This window comes from Crinia signifera, chromosome 3 (assembly GCF_055691185.1).
Source record: "Crinia signifera chromosome 3, ASM5569118v1, whole genome shotgun sequence".
Taxonomy (NCBI): domain Eukaryota; kingdom Metazoa; phylum Chordata; class Amphibia; order Anura; family Myobatrachidae; genus Crinia; species Crinia signifera.
This window is the reverse complement of record NC_139219.1, coordinates 264481270-264499019: the sequence shown is the minus strand read 5'-3', so window position 1 is coordinate 264499019 and position 17750 is coordinate 264481270. Positions and strand designations below refer to the sequence as shown.

The 17750-nt window shown below is 46.3% G+C and overlaps 1 protein-coding gene across 4 annotated transcripts in view; it reads left to right on the top strand.

The window, feature by feature from the left end:
• Positions 1–330: 330 nt before the first annotated feature.
• SLC9A9 (solute carrier family 9 member A9) overlaps positions 331–17750 on the top strand; it is a 690054-nt gene continuing 672634 nt past the window's right edge. For all 4 annotated transcript variants that reach the window (XM_083178000.1, XM_083177999.1, XM_083177998.1 and 1 more), the window contains exon 1: positions 331–625. In XM_083178000.1, the coding sequence (XP_083034126.1) occupies positions 451–625 (175 nt within the window). In that variant the 5' untranslated portion in view covers positions 331–450. The remainder of the gene's footprint in view (positions 626–17750) is intronic.

Below are 17750 nucleotides of genomic sequence, written 5' to 3'. Positions count from 1 at the left end.
TAACTATGTCCACAATTGTCATTAAAAGTAAAAGTTTCCGGTTTTGGCAGACTCATCTGAGTATAATACAGCCCCCCTGTGTAAGCAGCAGCAAGTCCATCTGCATAAAATGACAATAGCTGTCATTGCTTTGCTTATTGCATAACTGCAAGGAAGGGTTTGCCAGGTAACCATCACCTTGGCACTGTCTCTACCTGGCTTCTAATAGATGAGCAACAGCAGCCACTCCCGGGTGTTGTAGTTCCGGGACTGCCAGAGTTACTATAGCGCCCGCACGTTGGCGCTTGCCTAGGAACTACGACTCCCAGCATGCAACGCGCCGCAGGAGCTTCCCAGCTGCAAGCCACTGATTAGCCCCTCCTAGGGTGCCGTTATGTCAGACTTGGGTATTGACTCATAAGTTACAATTGTAATGAAAGTAGCCACATAGGCTTTGCGCAGGAACTCGGCATGGGGGAAGACAAGTCACAGAGAGTCTCAAGGAGCCTGGACCTATTCCAGCATCTGGGAGCACTGCAGCTGCTGGGCTTCAACTTTCTGCTCATCCTGACTATCCTGACTATCTGGCTGTTCAAGAACCGTCGCTTCAGGTTTCTCCACGAAACTGGAGGGGCCATGGTGTATGGTGAGTATATTCATTGCACCATTGGCATTTGCAGCAGGCTAATCATGTTCTAGACTAGTATAGGAAGAAGTGGGATAGGCAGAGGCAGAGCAGTGATGGTACAGCTTCCAGCACTGAGGAGGTTAATGTGTTGCTGTTGCTATATGCATGCATGTATGTATGTATGCATGTATGTATGTATGCATCATGTATGTATGTGTATGTACTGTATATGTGCTTTATTGTTGCTTTGTTAGTTGCTTTGGGTATAAGCACGTTCCAGGCTGCAGACAGGAAGACAGAGGCTGCTCTATCCTCTATTACTAACAGTCCCATCTCCTCTCTGCAACTACAGCACATTTCCTACATGTGTGCTCTGCATATACAGCACAGCGGCTCTCTGATACATACATGTGGTTCTGTGCAGACTGAGCTTATCAAACCAATATGTAACAATGCATTTTTCTCAAAGCATCAGCATATGTACTTCTGTATGAATGTAGTGTAAGCAAGACAACTTCTTGTTTCATCACACAGCTGTGTTTACGGCAAGGCTACTTATTTCAAGTTGAAGTAAGCAGGACAATATCGGGTACATTTACTAAAGTGTGAGTCTTTAGAAGTGAGAGATGTTGCCCATAGGAACCAATCAGAAGTTAAACCCGGACCCAGACAAGCCCCCGGAACACCGGACTACTACTCGGAGCGTGTAGTGTCCTGTCTTGTCCAGGGGGATGCTTGTGATAGCTTTCACCAGGGACAGGATGAAGGGGAGATTACATCCTCCCCGTGTGGTCCGACCATTCCAGTTTTTGCTACATACCCGGAACAGGCTTTATTCTCCCCCTCCTCCTCCTCTCCCTGATGACAGCTGTCATAGGCAGCCCTTCTGGACAGGTATTCCAGGGTCTTGTCTGGTTTTCACCCATACCCAGATTTGACTTATGTATCTAGCACTTTCTAGAGGATATTGGCTAGAATCTGATTGCTATGGACAAGCTTTCTTACTTCTACAAACTCACGCGTTAGTGAATTTACCCCTAAAAATACAGTTACTAACATAAAGGAATTACTGGGGGGTTGAGAGCGAACCAGGGAGGAGACGGGACAATTAGCAATGGCTGAGCGAGAAGTGGATGGTTTGGGGAAGAATGCTGGAAAGTGCATGGAGATGAATAAGGGACTGCAATTAGATGCAGCTGCTGGAGATTCTGTGTACACCTTGTGAATCAGGCCCACATTGGGGTGAAGGGAGAGTAGGTAGTCCAGGGGGTAAAGTCCCACATGCAAGCAAATCCAGCAGAAAGATGATGATGATGATGATGATGAGAAATACACGGTGGCGGATGATGATGATGATGATGATGAGAAATACACGGTGGCGGATACAGTATCACACCAGTAGACTCCTAGTTATTAGGCATCCAGCCATCTCATCATGACTTGTTATGCATATCTGATAATATGCAGATTAGGTTATCTAATGTACAAGTGATCAATACTGGCTGAGGACCTGATGGTTTACATGAAACTTGTCAGAGCAGGTACAGAGCAGGTCCTGCAAGGAACTGGCTTTGGCTCGCCCCCAAAATGGGGCCCTCACTTTCTGGAATACTCTGTGTCACCATCCCCAAACACCAGCAGCATGTCAGTAACACTGCAACTGTCATTGTAGGAACACATGCACAATGTCATTTTTCCATACATCTCTGAATGATGCCCAATGTATACATGTGTGTGAGATGTGATTGTAATGAGGAATGTGTATGATATAGGGCAGTATTCAATGAGAAAAGTTTGCCGTGTTTTATGGCGAGTTTGTGCTGTTTCGCGTTGGAAGGAGCATTTTGCTCTCCAAAAGTGAACCACCCTATTCAATGTGATATTTTCACCGTCTTTCTAAGTGATTTTCGCCGTGTCTCTCCGTGTAGCAATTCTCTATCTTTTCACGGAGAACTGTAATGTGAACTTTTAAACTAAAAGTTTTTTTTTTAAAATTTTGGTGTAAAAAAATCAGGATTTTTTTTCTGTGAAGGGGCATGCTATTTTTATTCATGTGCTTATAGCACATGAATATATATTTAATTAAAAAATATATATTTTTTAAATTATTATTATTATTTTTTTTACACGGAGCAGCCAGCAGGGGGCCGGAGCTCTCGAGCCGCTCATTAGATATTCACTGCACCCGATCATTACATATGCACGATCGGGTGCAGTGAATACTGGGTCCCCCGCTGGCTATAGGGGGGGCAGCTTGTGCTACCTGGGTCCCGGGGAGCCCACCTCCCCTCCACATATTTTCTGGGGCAGCCAGGGAGACTTTAATCTCCCTGACTGCCACCGTCCCCCGGCTCCCTGCCAGCTCCCTGCCACGGACGCTCGTCCGCTGCAGGGGTTAAGACTCGCCGCGAGTGGCGGAGAGTCTTAACCACATTGAATAGTGGGAGCAGGAGTGGCAGCGAGCCCTCCGGAACAGGGCGAGGGCATGGCGGGAGAAAAAAACTCTTGCCATGCACGGAGAATAATTCTCATTGAATACAGCCCATAGTATTTGGTTGCCTTTAGTACATTACTCTTCATTCACGAGGTATTATTGTTTCATGGGTCCTGCCTTGCTTTAGTATGTTTTTCACTGAGTTATGGGCATCCCCCGGGGAACACAGGTAGACTGATGCCTACTCAGGGTGGGCGGCCCATGACGGGACATCATCACCCGCCCCCTTTTCGGCGAACAGCGGCAGAAATAAAATACTTTTTCACTGACTTTTATTTCTCTTCCCTTCAGTCGCAAATGTGTTTTTTGGACAAACCATTGCATGTTACTGAGGGGATGCTGAAGGCTGGGTGGGGGTGGGGGGGTTTGTTTGGCCGGGCGGCATTTCCTAGCTCACCAAGCAGCAAAAGAAAGCTGGTTAGCGAGCGGGTATGAATCAGGCCCAGAGTATCTTCTTTTTTTTTCTCTCTTCTCCTCTCTTTTGGTTTATACTTGTTGCTGCTACTAGATTCCAGGGCGCTCCACTGACAGTCACTAGACACAGCACAAAACATGTTATTTAAACCTTGTGCTTAGTGACCTATTAACAATTTTATGTTATACTGTATGTAAGTTGTCTCAGAGAAACACAATGCACCGTTCATATGAGGAAGTGGACTAACTTCCACAATGTGGTACCGCTTCAAGACCCTCATTCTAATCTGTTCGGACCCCAGCATATTTGCATCGGGGACCGATGTTTGCGCTCTGCGCATGAGCATATTCACAAATGTGTAAGTGCAGGGCTGCTGTGCGGACGCCTTCGGCTACTTTATCCCCGTTATCGGACCAGACGGCGCTAATATAGTTCAGTCAAGACTGACATATTTGTGGACAGGGGAAAATCCTCCCGTACGCTACCCTGCAAATGCTAAACATCCATTCACAAAGCAGCTGGGATGATCGGGCCGCGTGGGGGGTGGGCATTCACTCGCCCTGCGGGCATCGTTGGATGGCTCTCTAAGCGGCGATTTTTCACTGCTTAGCAAGTCAACCAGAATCACCCCATAACTTTTTTTTTTTAATGACCTTTTGAACATGTTGTCATTTTGCAAGTCAACCTTGTGGTTCTCTGCTTTTTAAACAAATTGACATTTTGCCTGTTGACTAATGGCACCTTTCAACATTATGGTGTCTATATAATTACTTTCAAAATTGTGATTGCTGATAAAATATGCCAAACCTCAATAAAGAAACAAATACATACTTTTATATACTTTATCACAACGTGTTGGGGGTCCTTGAGTACCACTGCACTACAGTATATCGTTTGCCCCGCAGAAAACTTTAATGATATTTCTCATAGTGTATTTTTCTGTAGCACGTTACCAGGTGGAATAAGTGTACAGTGGCAAACGCAGGATTTTCAGAAGAGGGTTTCCAGAGGGGCGGAGCAAAGCACGGATGGACACTTAGGTGACCTAGTATATGCCGGGTCAGTTAAAGTATTATAGATAGACCAAATTAATAATAATAATAAAATATATATATATATATATATATATATATATATATATATATATATATACATACATACATAACAGCAGTGTAGACCCCTGGGCATAGCAATGTATTGGGGCCCCTACCAATCCTCCAGCGGTAGGGGTGGGGGAAGCTTTGATGTCCCTCAGATGGTAGAGGGAATTATATCAACCGCTCAGCATGTAGGGCCTGGATCAGTAATTTCCACTAATTACCCCTTTACTGCACAGATGGTGGGAGAAGGGGGCATTGGGCTGAATGAAGGGGCCCTGATACATAACTTCCAGGGTTGTACAGGATGTTTAATATGCAGAGGAGGGGTGTATAGTGGAGTGGGCTTATTATTCATAATTTTCTGGTGGGAGGACAGCATGCTTGTCTGCATATATCTCCAGTTCCCGGAAATATATTTCTTAGATTTTAAGGGAATTAAAAACTAGAGAATCCCACCTACCAAATGGTATTGGCGACTAGGGGATCAGAGTTCAGGAGGCAGAGCAATCGGACAACGAGTATATAAAACTACATACCAGGTGTGTGGAGCTGGAGCAGTAACCAGCTGCTGGAAGGCTGATATCTCTGGTTCTGGGAACAGAAGAGACAAGCTCCTATTGTCCATCAAAGGGGGAGAGTCCCAGATTTTGGAATATACCCTCAGAAAAACTCTAACTCAGACAGAACCTGAAATATCTGACTGGGAAGAACAATTAACAGGCTTGGATGGGGACCACTGTTTTGAAGTCAGATATCTCCGGTTCCCAAGGGCCGATTTTAAAAATTCTTGTACCGATTGAAAGAGGAGACCCTCAGCTTTAAGCCTAGGGCCCTTAGACTCCTGGGGGGTACTCAGAAACCCCCCCTGCGTGCGCTACTGGTGTACACTACACTCACCACTGTAACTGAGAGTACTTTTATATCCCCTACTGTGCACTATTTGCTTAGTATACTTGTCAACAACTTTGGTTGTGCTGGAAATATGCCATTCACAGAAGACTTCCTGCAAATCAGAATTCTTCCTGCATTCTGCTTTGTTTACAGCTGTAACACTCTACAGGTGACTTAATAACAGATGACTGCGAGGTATATCCATATAACTATCCATATAACCAGTAAAAGTTTGTGGCCATGCATAAAAGAATTGGGCAGCATACTTTGGCATTTATTCAGGTCCATTCATTAGTGTATATGCGTTAGCACGGGGGTGATGTTTAGCGTCTGCGCAGACACCTTTCTGCACATGTGCGTGCGCCCATGACGAACAAATTGTTTGTTGGGTGCACGCACCCAACTTTGTGGGCGGGGGTCGACGGCCAGGGGTACTTTTCCATGGGAACACCCAGTGTTTTATGGGCGTTCACATGAAACGATGGGCGTTCCTATGGTAATTACCCGGTGATGCAACTAGCATCACCCGGTGTCAGCTCCCGCGCATTTCACCGAGAGTGTACACACATATAAAAGTAACCTGAGAGTCACTTTATATATGCGTGTACGCACCGCATCTTTCAAAGGTTGGGGACCATCAAAAGATGTGGGAGGTTCCTACTGTCATGCGAATGGATGTATATGCAAATCATCCATTCGGATGCCATACAAACGTATGTTCCGTGCGAATGGTGGGTTCTGGTCAGTGGCGTAACTATATATTTTGCTCTCCCCTGCCAAAAAGTTTGTGGCGCCCCCTGGGCTCCTCTCCAGCGGTTTTCCCCAGCGGAGAAGCTGAAACAGTAGAGAGGCAGAGAGACCAGCAGACACATCTGATTCCCCTGGCTCAGATGCGGGAGAGGCCGCCCTAGCACGCCCATTCGCACACCCATCCTTTACATAGTAGCCAATAGCCAGCTCTGTGTACAGTCAATTAAATCAGTGGGTAGATTTGTCGTCTCTGTCAAGGCTGACTTCCCTCCGGTGCTCAGCCAGCAGGCAGCGGCAGGCAGCAGCATGTCAGTGCGTTGAGCGGGTGCTGGCGCCCACACAGACCCTGCTGCCTCTTGCTCCCCCAAGCGGCTGCTGGGGCTGCCTTACAGTAGTTACGCCACTGGTTCTGGTTGACTCGCAATGATAGAAATTTGCATCTGAACGAATGAACCAGAATACCCCCCTTGTCTGCCTCAGAGACCCCAGACACAGCCCACAGTGGTACTTAATGCCCACACACACTGGGCGATTTTGAGATGAAAGCCGCTGAAAACACTGAGTTTGAGCAGCTTTGAGCTAAAAGCCGCCCAGTGTGTACAGCCCGGTGATGACCGCTTTCATCGCTGTCCATACACGCTGGGCAAAATGTGTATGGACCTTCATTTTCCACTGCCTGGCCCTATATGCTGATCTTAAGTTTCTACCTCCACTACTGATTCTAAATGGTCTTTTTCTTACCATAGCTTTGTACAGAGATCAAAGATCAAATACCTTTCAAGTACATTCTATGGGAATGAGTTCACCCTGCATTCCCATAGGTAACTTTTTACATCATGCTAATGTTTTTACAAATGACATCCGTGACAGTGCTGTATAGTTTTCATGCATACCCTGTACAACTTTGCTTTAATATTCTATTTAGAATTGAAAAAGTCTCCTAAAAACAGGTAAACTGTTAAACATTCCTCCATTTATACAGCATTTCTATATTTTTATGCCACATTATATTTCCATTTACAAACGGCAATGCCACTGCGGTAATTTACAGCTACAGTATACAGTATGCATGTCTGTGCCGCACTGGCCAACCACTTCCTGTGTGCTCATTCTTACAACCGTCAGCAGCACTAATACAACCTTGTCCATTTATGAAGCTTATACTGTACTGTATGTTAAACGGATATAGCCCTAGATCAGGGCAATTATTTCAGCTGGAGGGCCACCTAATACTTCCAGCAGATACTTGAGGGCCGCACTGGGGCTTGTTAAATGGGTATGGGTCATTGGGTCGACACATTAGGTTGACATGCATTGGGTCAACCACTGAAGGTTGACAGGAAACGGTCTAGAGGAAGTTGGTCGACCATCATTAGGTCACATGGGTCAAGGTCAACAGGTCATTAGGTTGACAGAAGCATTAGGTCGACAATGTCTAGGTCCTTGATGGCTAACCTTGACACTCCAGCTGTTGTTGAACTACACATCCCAGCATGCTCTGCATCAGTTTTAGTATGGCCAAGTAGCAAAACTGAAGCAGAGCATGCTGGGATGTGTAGTTCAACAACAGCTGGAGTGTCAAGGTTAGCCATCAAGGTTCTAGGTCGACAGTCAAAAGGTCGACAGGTGGTATTTCATGCCCTACCATCCACTAGGGTGTGGTGGGAGAATCAAATAGTGTGCCGAGCGTAGCGAGGCACCGTTCCCAAAGCATCGCGAGCGATGCAAGGGGATGCGGTGCACTGGTGTCCATGTCGACGGTGTCGACATATGGGTAAAAAAAACCAGTGTGAAACCCCATGTCGACCTTTTGACTGTCGACCTAGACACTGACGACCTAATACTTGTGTCGACCTGTTGACCTAGACCCATATCGACCTAGAACCATGCCGACCTTTCCCCATGTCAACATAACATGTCGACCTAATGACTGTCGACCAACTTGCTGTAGACCAAACTGGTTTGGAAGTTCGACACAAGCATTAGGTCAACAATGGCTAGGTCGACATTCAAAAAGACGACATGAGTTCTTCACGTTTTATGTTCTGAATATCGACATGGACACCGTCAAAGTGTATTACTGCACTCGCCATGCTTCGGGCACGGTATTCTATTTCCCTCCATGCCCTAGTGCAGGGCTGGGCAACATCGGCCCTCCAGATGTTGATGAACTACACATCCCAGCATGCCTTTAATCAGTTTCAGCATGGCCACATAGCAAAACTAATGCAAAGCATCCTGGGATGTGTAGTTCATTAACATCTGGAGGGCCAGTGTTGCCCAGCCCTGCCCTAGTGGATGGTAGGGCATGAAATACCACCCATCGGCACATATCGGCTTAAAAAAACCATGAAAAACTCATGTCGACATTTTGACTGTCGACCTAATGTGTGTGTGTCGACCTTCTAACCCAGTCGACCTTAGTACTGTTGATCCAATGCATGTTGACAATTAAAATATCTTCAGATATGGCTACACTTTATTTTAATTTTATATTGTGTGTGTGTGTGTGCGCGCGTGTGTGTGCGCGTGTGTGGCCTGGATGCCATGACAGACATGCAGCATTACAGCTCTGCAGTCCATTCTTTCAAAACCCATGCAGTTTCTCTTCCCTGTCATGTGTGTCACCCCCTGCTGTGGTGCTTCTAGCACAGTTCTGGTATGCATATCAGTGCTGAAATACAGACTGTAATGTGCTAGAAGCACCACACCAATGGCTACAGGATATGGCTTCCACAAACATTAGCCATCATCAGCAGTGGAGCAGCTGTCTTGCCCCCCCACACCTGGAGCTTTTTTGGTGAACAGAACAGTTCCCTTAAGGTTTTTCTCATTCCTCCTTTCCTCCTTTCGGCCATACTTTCTCCTGAATCTTCACTGCTTCACTTGAGTTCCCGTGTAAAACACCCTGCTGTGTGACTACCTCCTGCAGCTGCCACATTCTGCTGTGACTAGACTAGTGCATCCTTCCCTCCTTGGCCTCTATAATGTGTCAATGTTATTCATAGTGTGCTCTATTCGATAGCAGTGGAACCATTCATTTTGTGGTGCTCTGAAATTGGATGGTTAGGCAGCTAGTGAGCTAGTTACAGTGACCTTATTTGTGAGGAAACAAAATGATTCCTGCCTAAAGTGCTCTGGCAGCTAACCAATCACTTGCTTGACTCTCCTTCAAAGACTCAGCTATGTCTTCAGTGCGTTCTCCTTTGCTACTCCACAGTTTCAATAATGGAACCTCATAGCAATATCATAAGACTAAGGAGGTTATTCTGGTTGGTGCGGTCCGTTCCGAATTCTTTCGGAGCTGACCGAACGCCACGCTGTGCGGACATTGTAAGAAGAAACGCCCACAGGTCATTCGCATTCGGTCGGACTCACTCTCTAAGAAGAGGGTGTGTTTTCGGACAACATCCAAACCGTACGTGTGCGGTGGGAATACAAAGATTCTGCATGGTCTTACAGCACCACATGACACACTTATGCAATTAGGCAACATCATAAAAAAGGGATTGTTTGTAATTGTAATCAATGAATTCCTAATTGATACTTAAACACATTAGTACCACTTTAGATTAACCCTTACATCATGTTAAGTGTTATTAATTCATTGTTGCCCCATTACCTGTCTTATGCTGCTTTCCCACTGCAGACCCGTTTTAAGTTACAGGTAATCTTAAACGGTATTTAGCATTCCCACTGCAGCAGATTACAGTTTTAAATGCCATTTAAGTACCATTCCCATTGCAGGTAAAACGTTTTAGCTCTTCAAAACGTTTTTACAGCACAAATGAGTGCCTGTGACTTTAATGGGCTTTTCAGTGTTAAAAAGGTGCACACCCACAGTTGTTTTCACATAATAAAAGGACGGGGAGGGGCCAGTGGTGCGTACAAATCCCGCAGCCGTCAACATTTGTGCTATGTGTCGGCTCAATTTAACCCATGGTGGACAGTAATGCTGCTTTCAGACCGCATAACTGGCTTTGACCCTGTATTTGGAAACGTTTCCAAAAACGGGTCTGCCAGATAAAACCCCTTTCACACCGCAGCACTTAAACGGTATATTACCGTTTAAGTGCCGATTTTTTGACACTGGCAGACCCGTTTTTGGAAACTTTCCAAATACAGGGTCAAAGCCAGTGCAGCCTTCAGCCCTCCCCTCCGTGCAGCTCCCCCCCCCCCTCGCGTGTCGACCGAGAGCATGTCGACGCCCCCCGCGCATGTCGACGCCCCCCGCGCATGTCGACGCCCCCCGCGCGTGTCGACGCCCCCCCCCCACCCCACCCCGCGTGTCGGCGCCCCCCCCGTGTCGACTTACCCCGTGCCGGTACCTCCGTTGTGGACTGCAGCTCAGTATGCTCGGAAAGCACTTATGAAAAAAGTGTCTTCCAGAAAATGGCTGCCCCATAGGAAACCCTGTTTAAAAAAACTGTCTTCCGTATGGGGGGCAGCCATTTTCTGAAAGACACTTTTTTCATAAGTGCTTTCCGAGCATACTGAGCTGCAGTGCCGGGAACCACAACGGAGATACCGGCACGGGGTAAGTCGACACGGGGGGGGGGGGCGCCGACACGCGCGGGGGGGTCGACACGCGGGGGGGCCGTCGACACGCGCGCGGGGGGCGTCGACACGCGCGGGGGGGGGGCTCCAGTGCTGTGAATACTTAATGAGCGCTCATTAAGTATTCACTGTGCTGAATTTAGGACCCAGCTCATTGGCTGGGTCCTAAATACCGTTTCTGAGCCGATTTTTGCGCTAAAATACCGGTTCAGAAACGGGTAGGACCCTGCATTTTAACCGGTTAGAAAAAACGGCATTTTCTAACCGGTTAAGTGGGACTGGACCTTTCAGACCGCACACATTACCGTTTTAAAACGGTAAAAAAACGGCAATTTACCGTTTTAAAAGTGCGGTCTGAAAGGGGCATAATATATACATTACTGGCCAGTGCCAGCTATGTATATATTACTGCCTAATAACTAAATCATTGGTTCCCAGTGGTGCCTGTAATAAATAGATTGCTGGCATGTGCCAGCAATCTATATATTACTGGCTTATGACTGTCATTGGTGCCCAGTGGTGCCTGCAATATATAGATTGCTGGCATGTGCCAGCAATCTATATATTACTGGCTTATGATTGTCATTGGTGCCCAGTGGTTCCAGAAATATATAGATTGCTGGCATGTGCCAGCAATCTATATATTACTGGCTTAGGATTGTCATTGGTGCCTAGTGGTTCCAGAAATATATAGATTGCTGGCATGTGCCAGCAATCTATATATTACTGGCTTAGGATTGTCATTGGTGCCCAGTGGTTCCAGAAATATATAGATTGCTGGCATGTGCCAGCAATCTATATATTACTGGCTTACAAAATAAAACATTGGTGGCCAGTGCTGCTCCGTGTGGAGCAGGACGGAGGGAGGCGGGGCATGTGGCCGGACCCGGGAGGACAAGAAAAAGAGGACCTGCGGGGCGGACCGGACCAGCGTCGCTAACGGCATCCAGCCGGACACAGCGGGGCAGCGTGGACAAGTAAGTATAACAGGAGGGGAGGGGGCGGGGGGTGGCAGCGGGGCGTACCGCCGGGCTGAAAGTGGTTAATCTTTCAGCCTGGCAGCGTACACACACGGAGATGATGGCTGAAAAAATCAGCCATCATCTCTACCGTTTAAGATGCATTCCCATTGCCTCTTAAACGGTAGATTACCGTGTAAAACTCTGCTTTGGAAACGGGTTGAAATACCGTTTAACTTTAAACAGTATTTCAACTCTGGCGCTTTCCCACTGCAGCCTTAAACGGTATTTTGCCCTCAAAAATCGGCAATATACCGTTTTAAGGGGCATTAGTGGTTCCAATTGAACCTGTGAAAAGAGTGTAATTAATCACTAATGAGTGGATTGTATTGTGTTCAGCTGAGAGTGCTTCAGGTGCGGGCGTACTAATTGGGCGAACGGAATGCCTAGCGCATGAACAAGTGCTCTCCGCAAAGTGAAACTTGCTTATGAAGAACGCATATTTCATGCGTGTTGGTTCGTTTGCAGTCAGGGTCGTGTCCGAATGCACGCCTACCAGAGTTCGTGCACTCCCTCGTTTACGCCCAGTTTTGCCCACTTTAAAACCACACCCTTGTGTAGGTCCGAATGACGCCCATATTACGCCCATATTTCCCGAGTCAATTTGGTGCACATATCTGGATGGTATTAGTGAGAACGAGTACGGAGGCCATGCGTGGCACATGCGCATTGCGTTGCCTGCACAGACGGCTAAAAACCGCCCTCCGAAAGAATTCGGAATGGACCGCACCAACCAGAATAAGGCCCTAAATGACTATGTGCTTGTGTTATTGTGGAAGTTATTATTTGGTATGGCTGATTTACTACTGTATTTCTTCTGAATTGAAAATAGATAGGAATGGATCACCAAGAGAAACCATAATAGATCTACATTGCTGCCATGTTAGATACCTGCTCTTCCAATCATCCTACTCATCCGATTCAGCATCCAAGTCTATGGCAATTTATAAACCGTTACATTACCTAAGAGATATTTTTTTTACCTGTCACCAGGCTCCATAACGATGAGGATTCCCACCAGATGGATAGTTTCCTGTTATGTTACTACAGCTACTGTATCTTTACCTCTCTGGGTGAGGATGCCATCTGCTTAGCAGATGCCTTTAGCAACATTGCTTTTGAACACTGTCCTCACATTTGAAAAGATTTGTCTTATGGACTAGTATCTTGGGCCTCCAGAGATCAGCAAGTAGGATGTCCTCCTGTTTATTTGAGTTGTTGTAACTTACTATTGAAGCTCCAAGCCTTCCTTTAGTAAACTCCCACCCACTTTATGGTGATTTTGCCAACAATGACTTCCCTGTTACTTTGCCTTGGAACTACAGATTTCAGTGAGACCTGGTAGATATCTTATATTAGTAGGGAAGCTAGATGAGCAGTTACTCTTTGCCTATGCACCTACAGTAAAGGTGGCCATACAGATGGAGCGGGACTTATCTATCCAGGGGATGGCGATGGCGACGCCAGCCGCCATCCCCTGCCCCGCGCCATCTGTATGCCGGAAGGGGACGCGCGCGCGCACGAGGTGCACGCGCGTCCCCTTCCGACGGTGCTGCCGGCGGTCGCCCGGTGTCTACACCGGGTCCCCGAACCCCCCTGAAGTGGGAGGCGGACAGAATTGCGTCCGCCTCACCGCCCCACCGCCCGGGTACTGAGACGCGCGTGCGTGGGGGACGCACGCACGTCTCAGTCAGATGGAGCGCCGTGTTGCTGGCGGATCACCAGCAACATGCTTCTGGCGATTCGCCAGCAACAATAAGACCCGCTCCATCTGTACATCTACAGATCGATTGTCAGATTGGGCTGGTTGGAACAAAAATCTGGTAATATCTGAACGACGGTTTTTGGCAGTTTTCCAGCATTTCAAACTAAATGGTCAACTGTCATTTGCTCTCATCCATTACCAGGATTCTGTTTCAACCAGCCCAATCTGACAATAGATCTGTAGATGTATGGCCAGCTTAACTTCAAACAACTTATAATTTTCCAAAAGGTTCATAATGTTTGTGAAGGTTCTGTACCGTATATTTCCAGAATATGGACTGTTGGCTTGTGGCAAGTGATTCACATTATGGTTAGGAAATATAGTTGCGCTCGCCACGCTTCGGGCTCGGTGGCTCGCTGCGCTTGCCACACTTTATGAAATCAACTCCACGCCGATGTGGATAGTGGGGGTATGAATAGGTCGGGAGTATGCGTACCGTGCCTCCTTGGAGGGGAACACTTTGCTCGCAACGCTTCGGGCTGACGTGGATAGTGGGGTTGTGTTAAATCGCAGATCGAATCGTATGCAAATGCTATGCAAATATTGCATGCGATTTTGCATACTATTTACATACGATCTTCTGGGAAGTGACGCCATGAAACTAAACAGTACCATTAATTCTCTGTCTACAAGCAAATTCTCAGATTAATTTAGCTGCAATTTAAAAGTGGACAGAGGAGTATCTCCTCCAGATGGTGATTCTCAATCTCCCTATGGGTCCCATTTGTACTCCATAAGGGAGCAAAACAAAAAATGGAGTAACTTTGCACCTGGATTAAAATTCAAGGAGTGAAAATACATTTATTTAGGCTGTTGTTACATGTAGCCTATCAGTCATGGACAGCTTTATTTATACGCTGCAAATTAGTTTATACTGTAGTTTGGCAAATCTAAATATATCAGTACATTTCAAAGCTCCGCCACCTGCAGTACATTATAGATTTGTCAAGCAGCCTGATTTGAAAGCAAAAAAAAAAAAAAAACACGGTGACTCTGGGCAAAACCAAAACCATCCTGAGGACCGAGTTTGAGAACCACTGAAATAATCAATCCTTTTGTGAAACACCTCTTTAAAGGTACAAAACAATATGTAGATTGAGCCTTGGTCAAGAAATGATTGAGCAGTACTGTATTATAACATTTATAATGAGCTCTAGGTTACAGCACATAACAAGAGTTTAATACAGTAGTTTGAGTTTTGCATCCAGTTAAAATGTTAATATTCTCTACAAACAAGGAAGGAGACACGCTTCTGAGGCACAAAACTACTGCTCTGGTTTTTTTAGAAGATATGTTTTTGTGCATTTTAATATAGGGCGTTGTGGCTACACATTTGGTCATTTTAGCGTACGGTTGTTTGGTTGACTTAAATACTTCATTTACAACAAAAAAGCTTTTTCAGGTTACTGATCTGTCGTGAAGGATCCAGACGTTTGTAATCCTCCCTGCACTTGATTCTTATCGTGTTCTATTTCACATGCTGCATCTCTAGAGGATGGGAAGAAACTACTGTATGACCTACACCATCTGTTAGGTTCTTTTATGATAGGGATACATACGGATGACCGTCGGTCAGGATGCTAGTATTAGAATACCGACACTGGGATTCCTTCAGGGGTGAAGTCCAGTGTACTTACCATCCCCCTGCAGCCTGACCCTAACCCTTCCTGCTGGTGCTTAACCCTAACCCCTGCACCCCATCGATTAAACCTAGCCCCCCCACCAACACACACACATATATATATATATATATATATATATATATACACACACACACACACACACACACACACACACACACACACACACACACACACCCTTAAACTTTCTTCTCCCCGCAACCTAACCCTAAGTCCCCCAATAGTATCTAAACCTAACCCCCTCTTCCCCAGCTGCCCGCTCCCAGCATACTCACCAATCATGATGCCTGGTGTCAGTATTCAGGCATTGGCATCTGACCTCTTTGGAGTCTTCTGACCACAGTCAAGGTGCCGGAGTCGGCAGGGGATACGGTCATTAGGTCAACATGCAGGAAGGTCGACATTACGAAAGGTCTACATGGGTTAGGTTGACAGTTCATTTGGTCGACACAGGCATTAGGTCGACATGGGAAGGTCAACAGTCAAAAGGTCGACATTGGGGTTTTCACATTTTTTTGAGCCGACAGGCGGTATTTCATGCCCTACCATCCACTAGAGCGTGTTGGAAGAATAAAATAGTGTGCCGAGTGTAGCGAGTCACTGTGCCCGAAGCAAGGGGACGTGGTGCTACGTTTCAGTGTCCATGTCAACTGTGTCGAAATTTAGGATAAAATTTTTAAAAAATCCCATGTCAACCTAATGCTTGTGTTGACCTAATTACCTGTCAACCTTAATACATGTCGACCAACTTGCTGTCTACCCAATGATCCCAACCCGTTTTCAAGAACACTCCTAGAAAATGGTGGTACACCCTGGAATGGACGCCTGCTGTCAATCAAACAGCGGGTGGTGTTTGAGCACAGGCTTTCGGAGTCTGCACTCACACACTGGGCTGGTGCATGGGCACAGTGGACCGTGCGCATGCGTGGTCCTCTCGTTATCAGACAGGCTTTGAATTCGCAAACCACCCAAGGGGGTCTGAATTGGATCCCCAGGTATCACTGTGGGAAAAAAAAACCACAGGATTTGATGCCATCTAAGATGGTTTAAGTATATATTGTAAGGTTGCTAGCAGGGGCCCCTACATTGTTAACTGTCTGTTACTACCCAGTTTATGAACCCACTGTTTCCAATTGTAAAGCGTAACGGAGTTTGTTGTGCTATAACTGTTAGTAAATAAAAATAAATTAATCCTCAATAACATGCCATGCTGTTTTGCCCTCATTCAGCAGAATTAGAAAATAACCATAAATTGTAAAATGTGATTTTTGCCAATCTGCGTATGCGCAACCTCTTAAACTGTGGTCACATTGTGAAAAGATATGGTCGCAGTGTAAGGTGTGATGGGGGTGTCAATTTGGCGGTGACAGAGTGTGCAAGGAAACGGTCTAGACATGCCTGTGTTGTCCATACCGCACCCCCGCAACGCCTTACACTGCGCAGCCATGAGGTTACCCTATACTGAGCACCCACAATAGTGATGCACCCACAAAATATTGCGGGCGCATCGTTGGGAGGGACCTGGCAGGTGGGGCGGCCTTGACCTGTGCTAACCGGCCCCTCTGTAGGCTACTACAAGCTACTAAATTACAACTGAAGCTTTAGGCTTTAAAAGGGGCCCTAGCAACCTACTGTAGCTTTGGGTTCCATTTGTACCCATGGCTTTTGGACACCAAAGAAAGAAAATAAATATAAACAGGAAACAAACGCACAGGGAAATTTACTACAATGAGAGTTGTATATCACATGGGATGTTGCTATGGGCAACCAATCAGAATCTACTTATTTATTAAGCACACTCTAGGTGATGATAGTGTCCGGTTGTCTATAGCAACAACCCATGTGAAATAGCACTCTCATCTTAGTCAATTTCCCTCAGTTACTTACCTCATTGAATGTAACAGCACTACTACTTATTTTAATAAATAAGGGGAACAATTAATCTGATACATTTTTCCACTATAAGGGCACTATTTAAAATTCTAATATCTACAAGGTATCTATTTAATTCTGTTCTGTAGGCCACGAGTACCAGGAAGGGTATGGTAATACTCTGTGTGTCACTTACACTGTCATATCAACTTTACTTGTTTATCTAATGAACAACATTCCAGAACTCTTGTGTGTTGTTCTGATACAACTTCTGCAGAACAAATCGTTTTAGTCTGCACATCATTTTCCCATGTTCTATTTATTGTGCTAGTACGTTATCCAATGTGTTTTACCTTTTAGCCCTAGAGGAAAGCATTATTGGGTTTGCGGTTGTGCTTCGTTGCTACTAGAATATCATGTCTTTCAGACAGGGCCGTTTCTAGAGGCGGACAAGCCGTGCAGCAGCCCGGGGCGCCGCACGGCTTGTCCGCCTCTGAAACAGCCAGGGCGCCCGGCAGTCTAACCCCCCCGCCCGCAGCCGCAGCCGCAGCCGCAGCCGCAGCCGCTGCCGCTGTCTCCCCGGCCGCCCGACTCCACGCTGGAGAGGGGAGGGGAACGCATCGTGCGTTTCTCCGTCCCC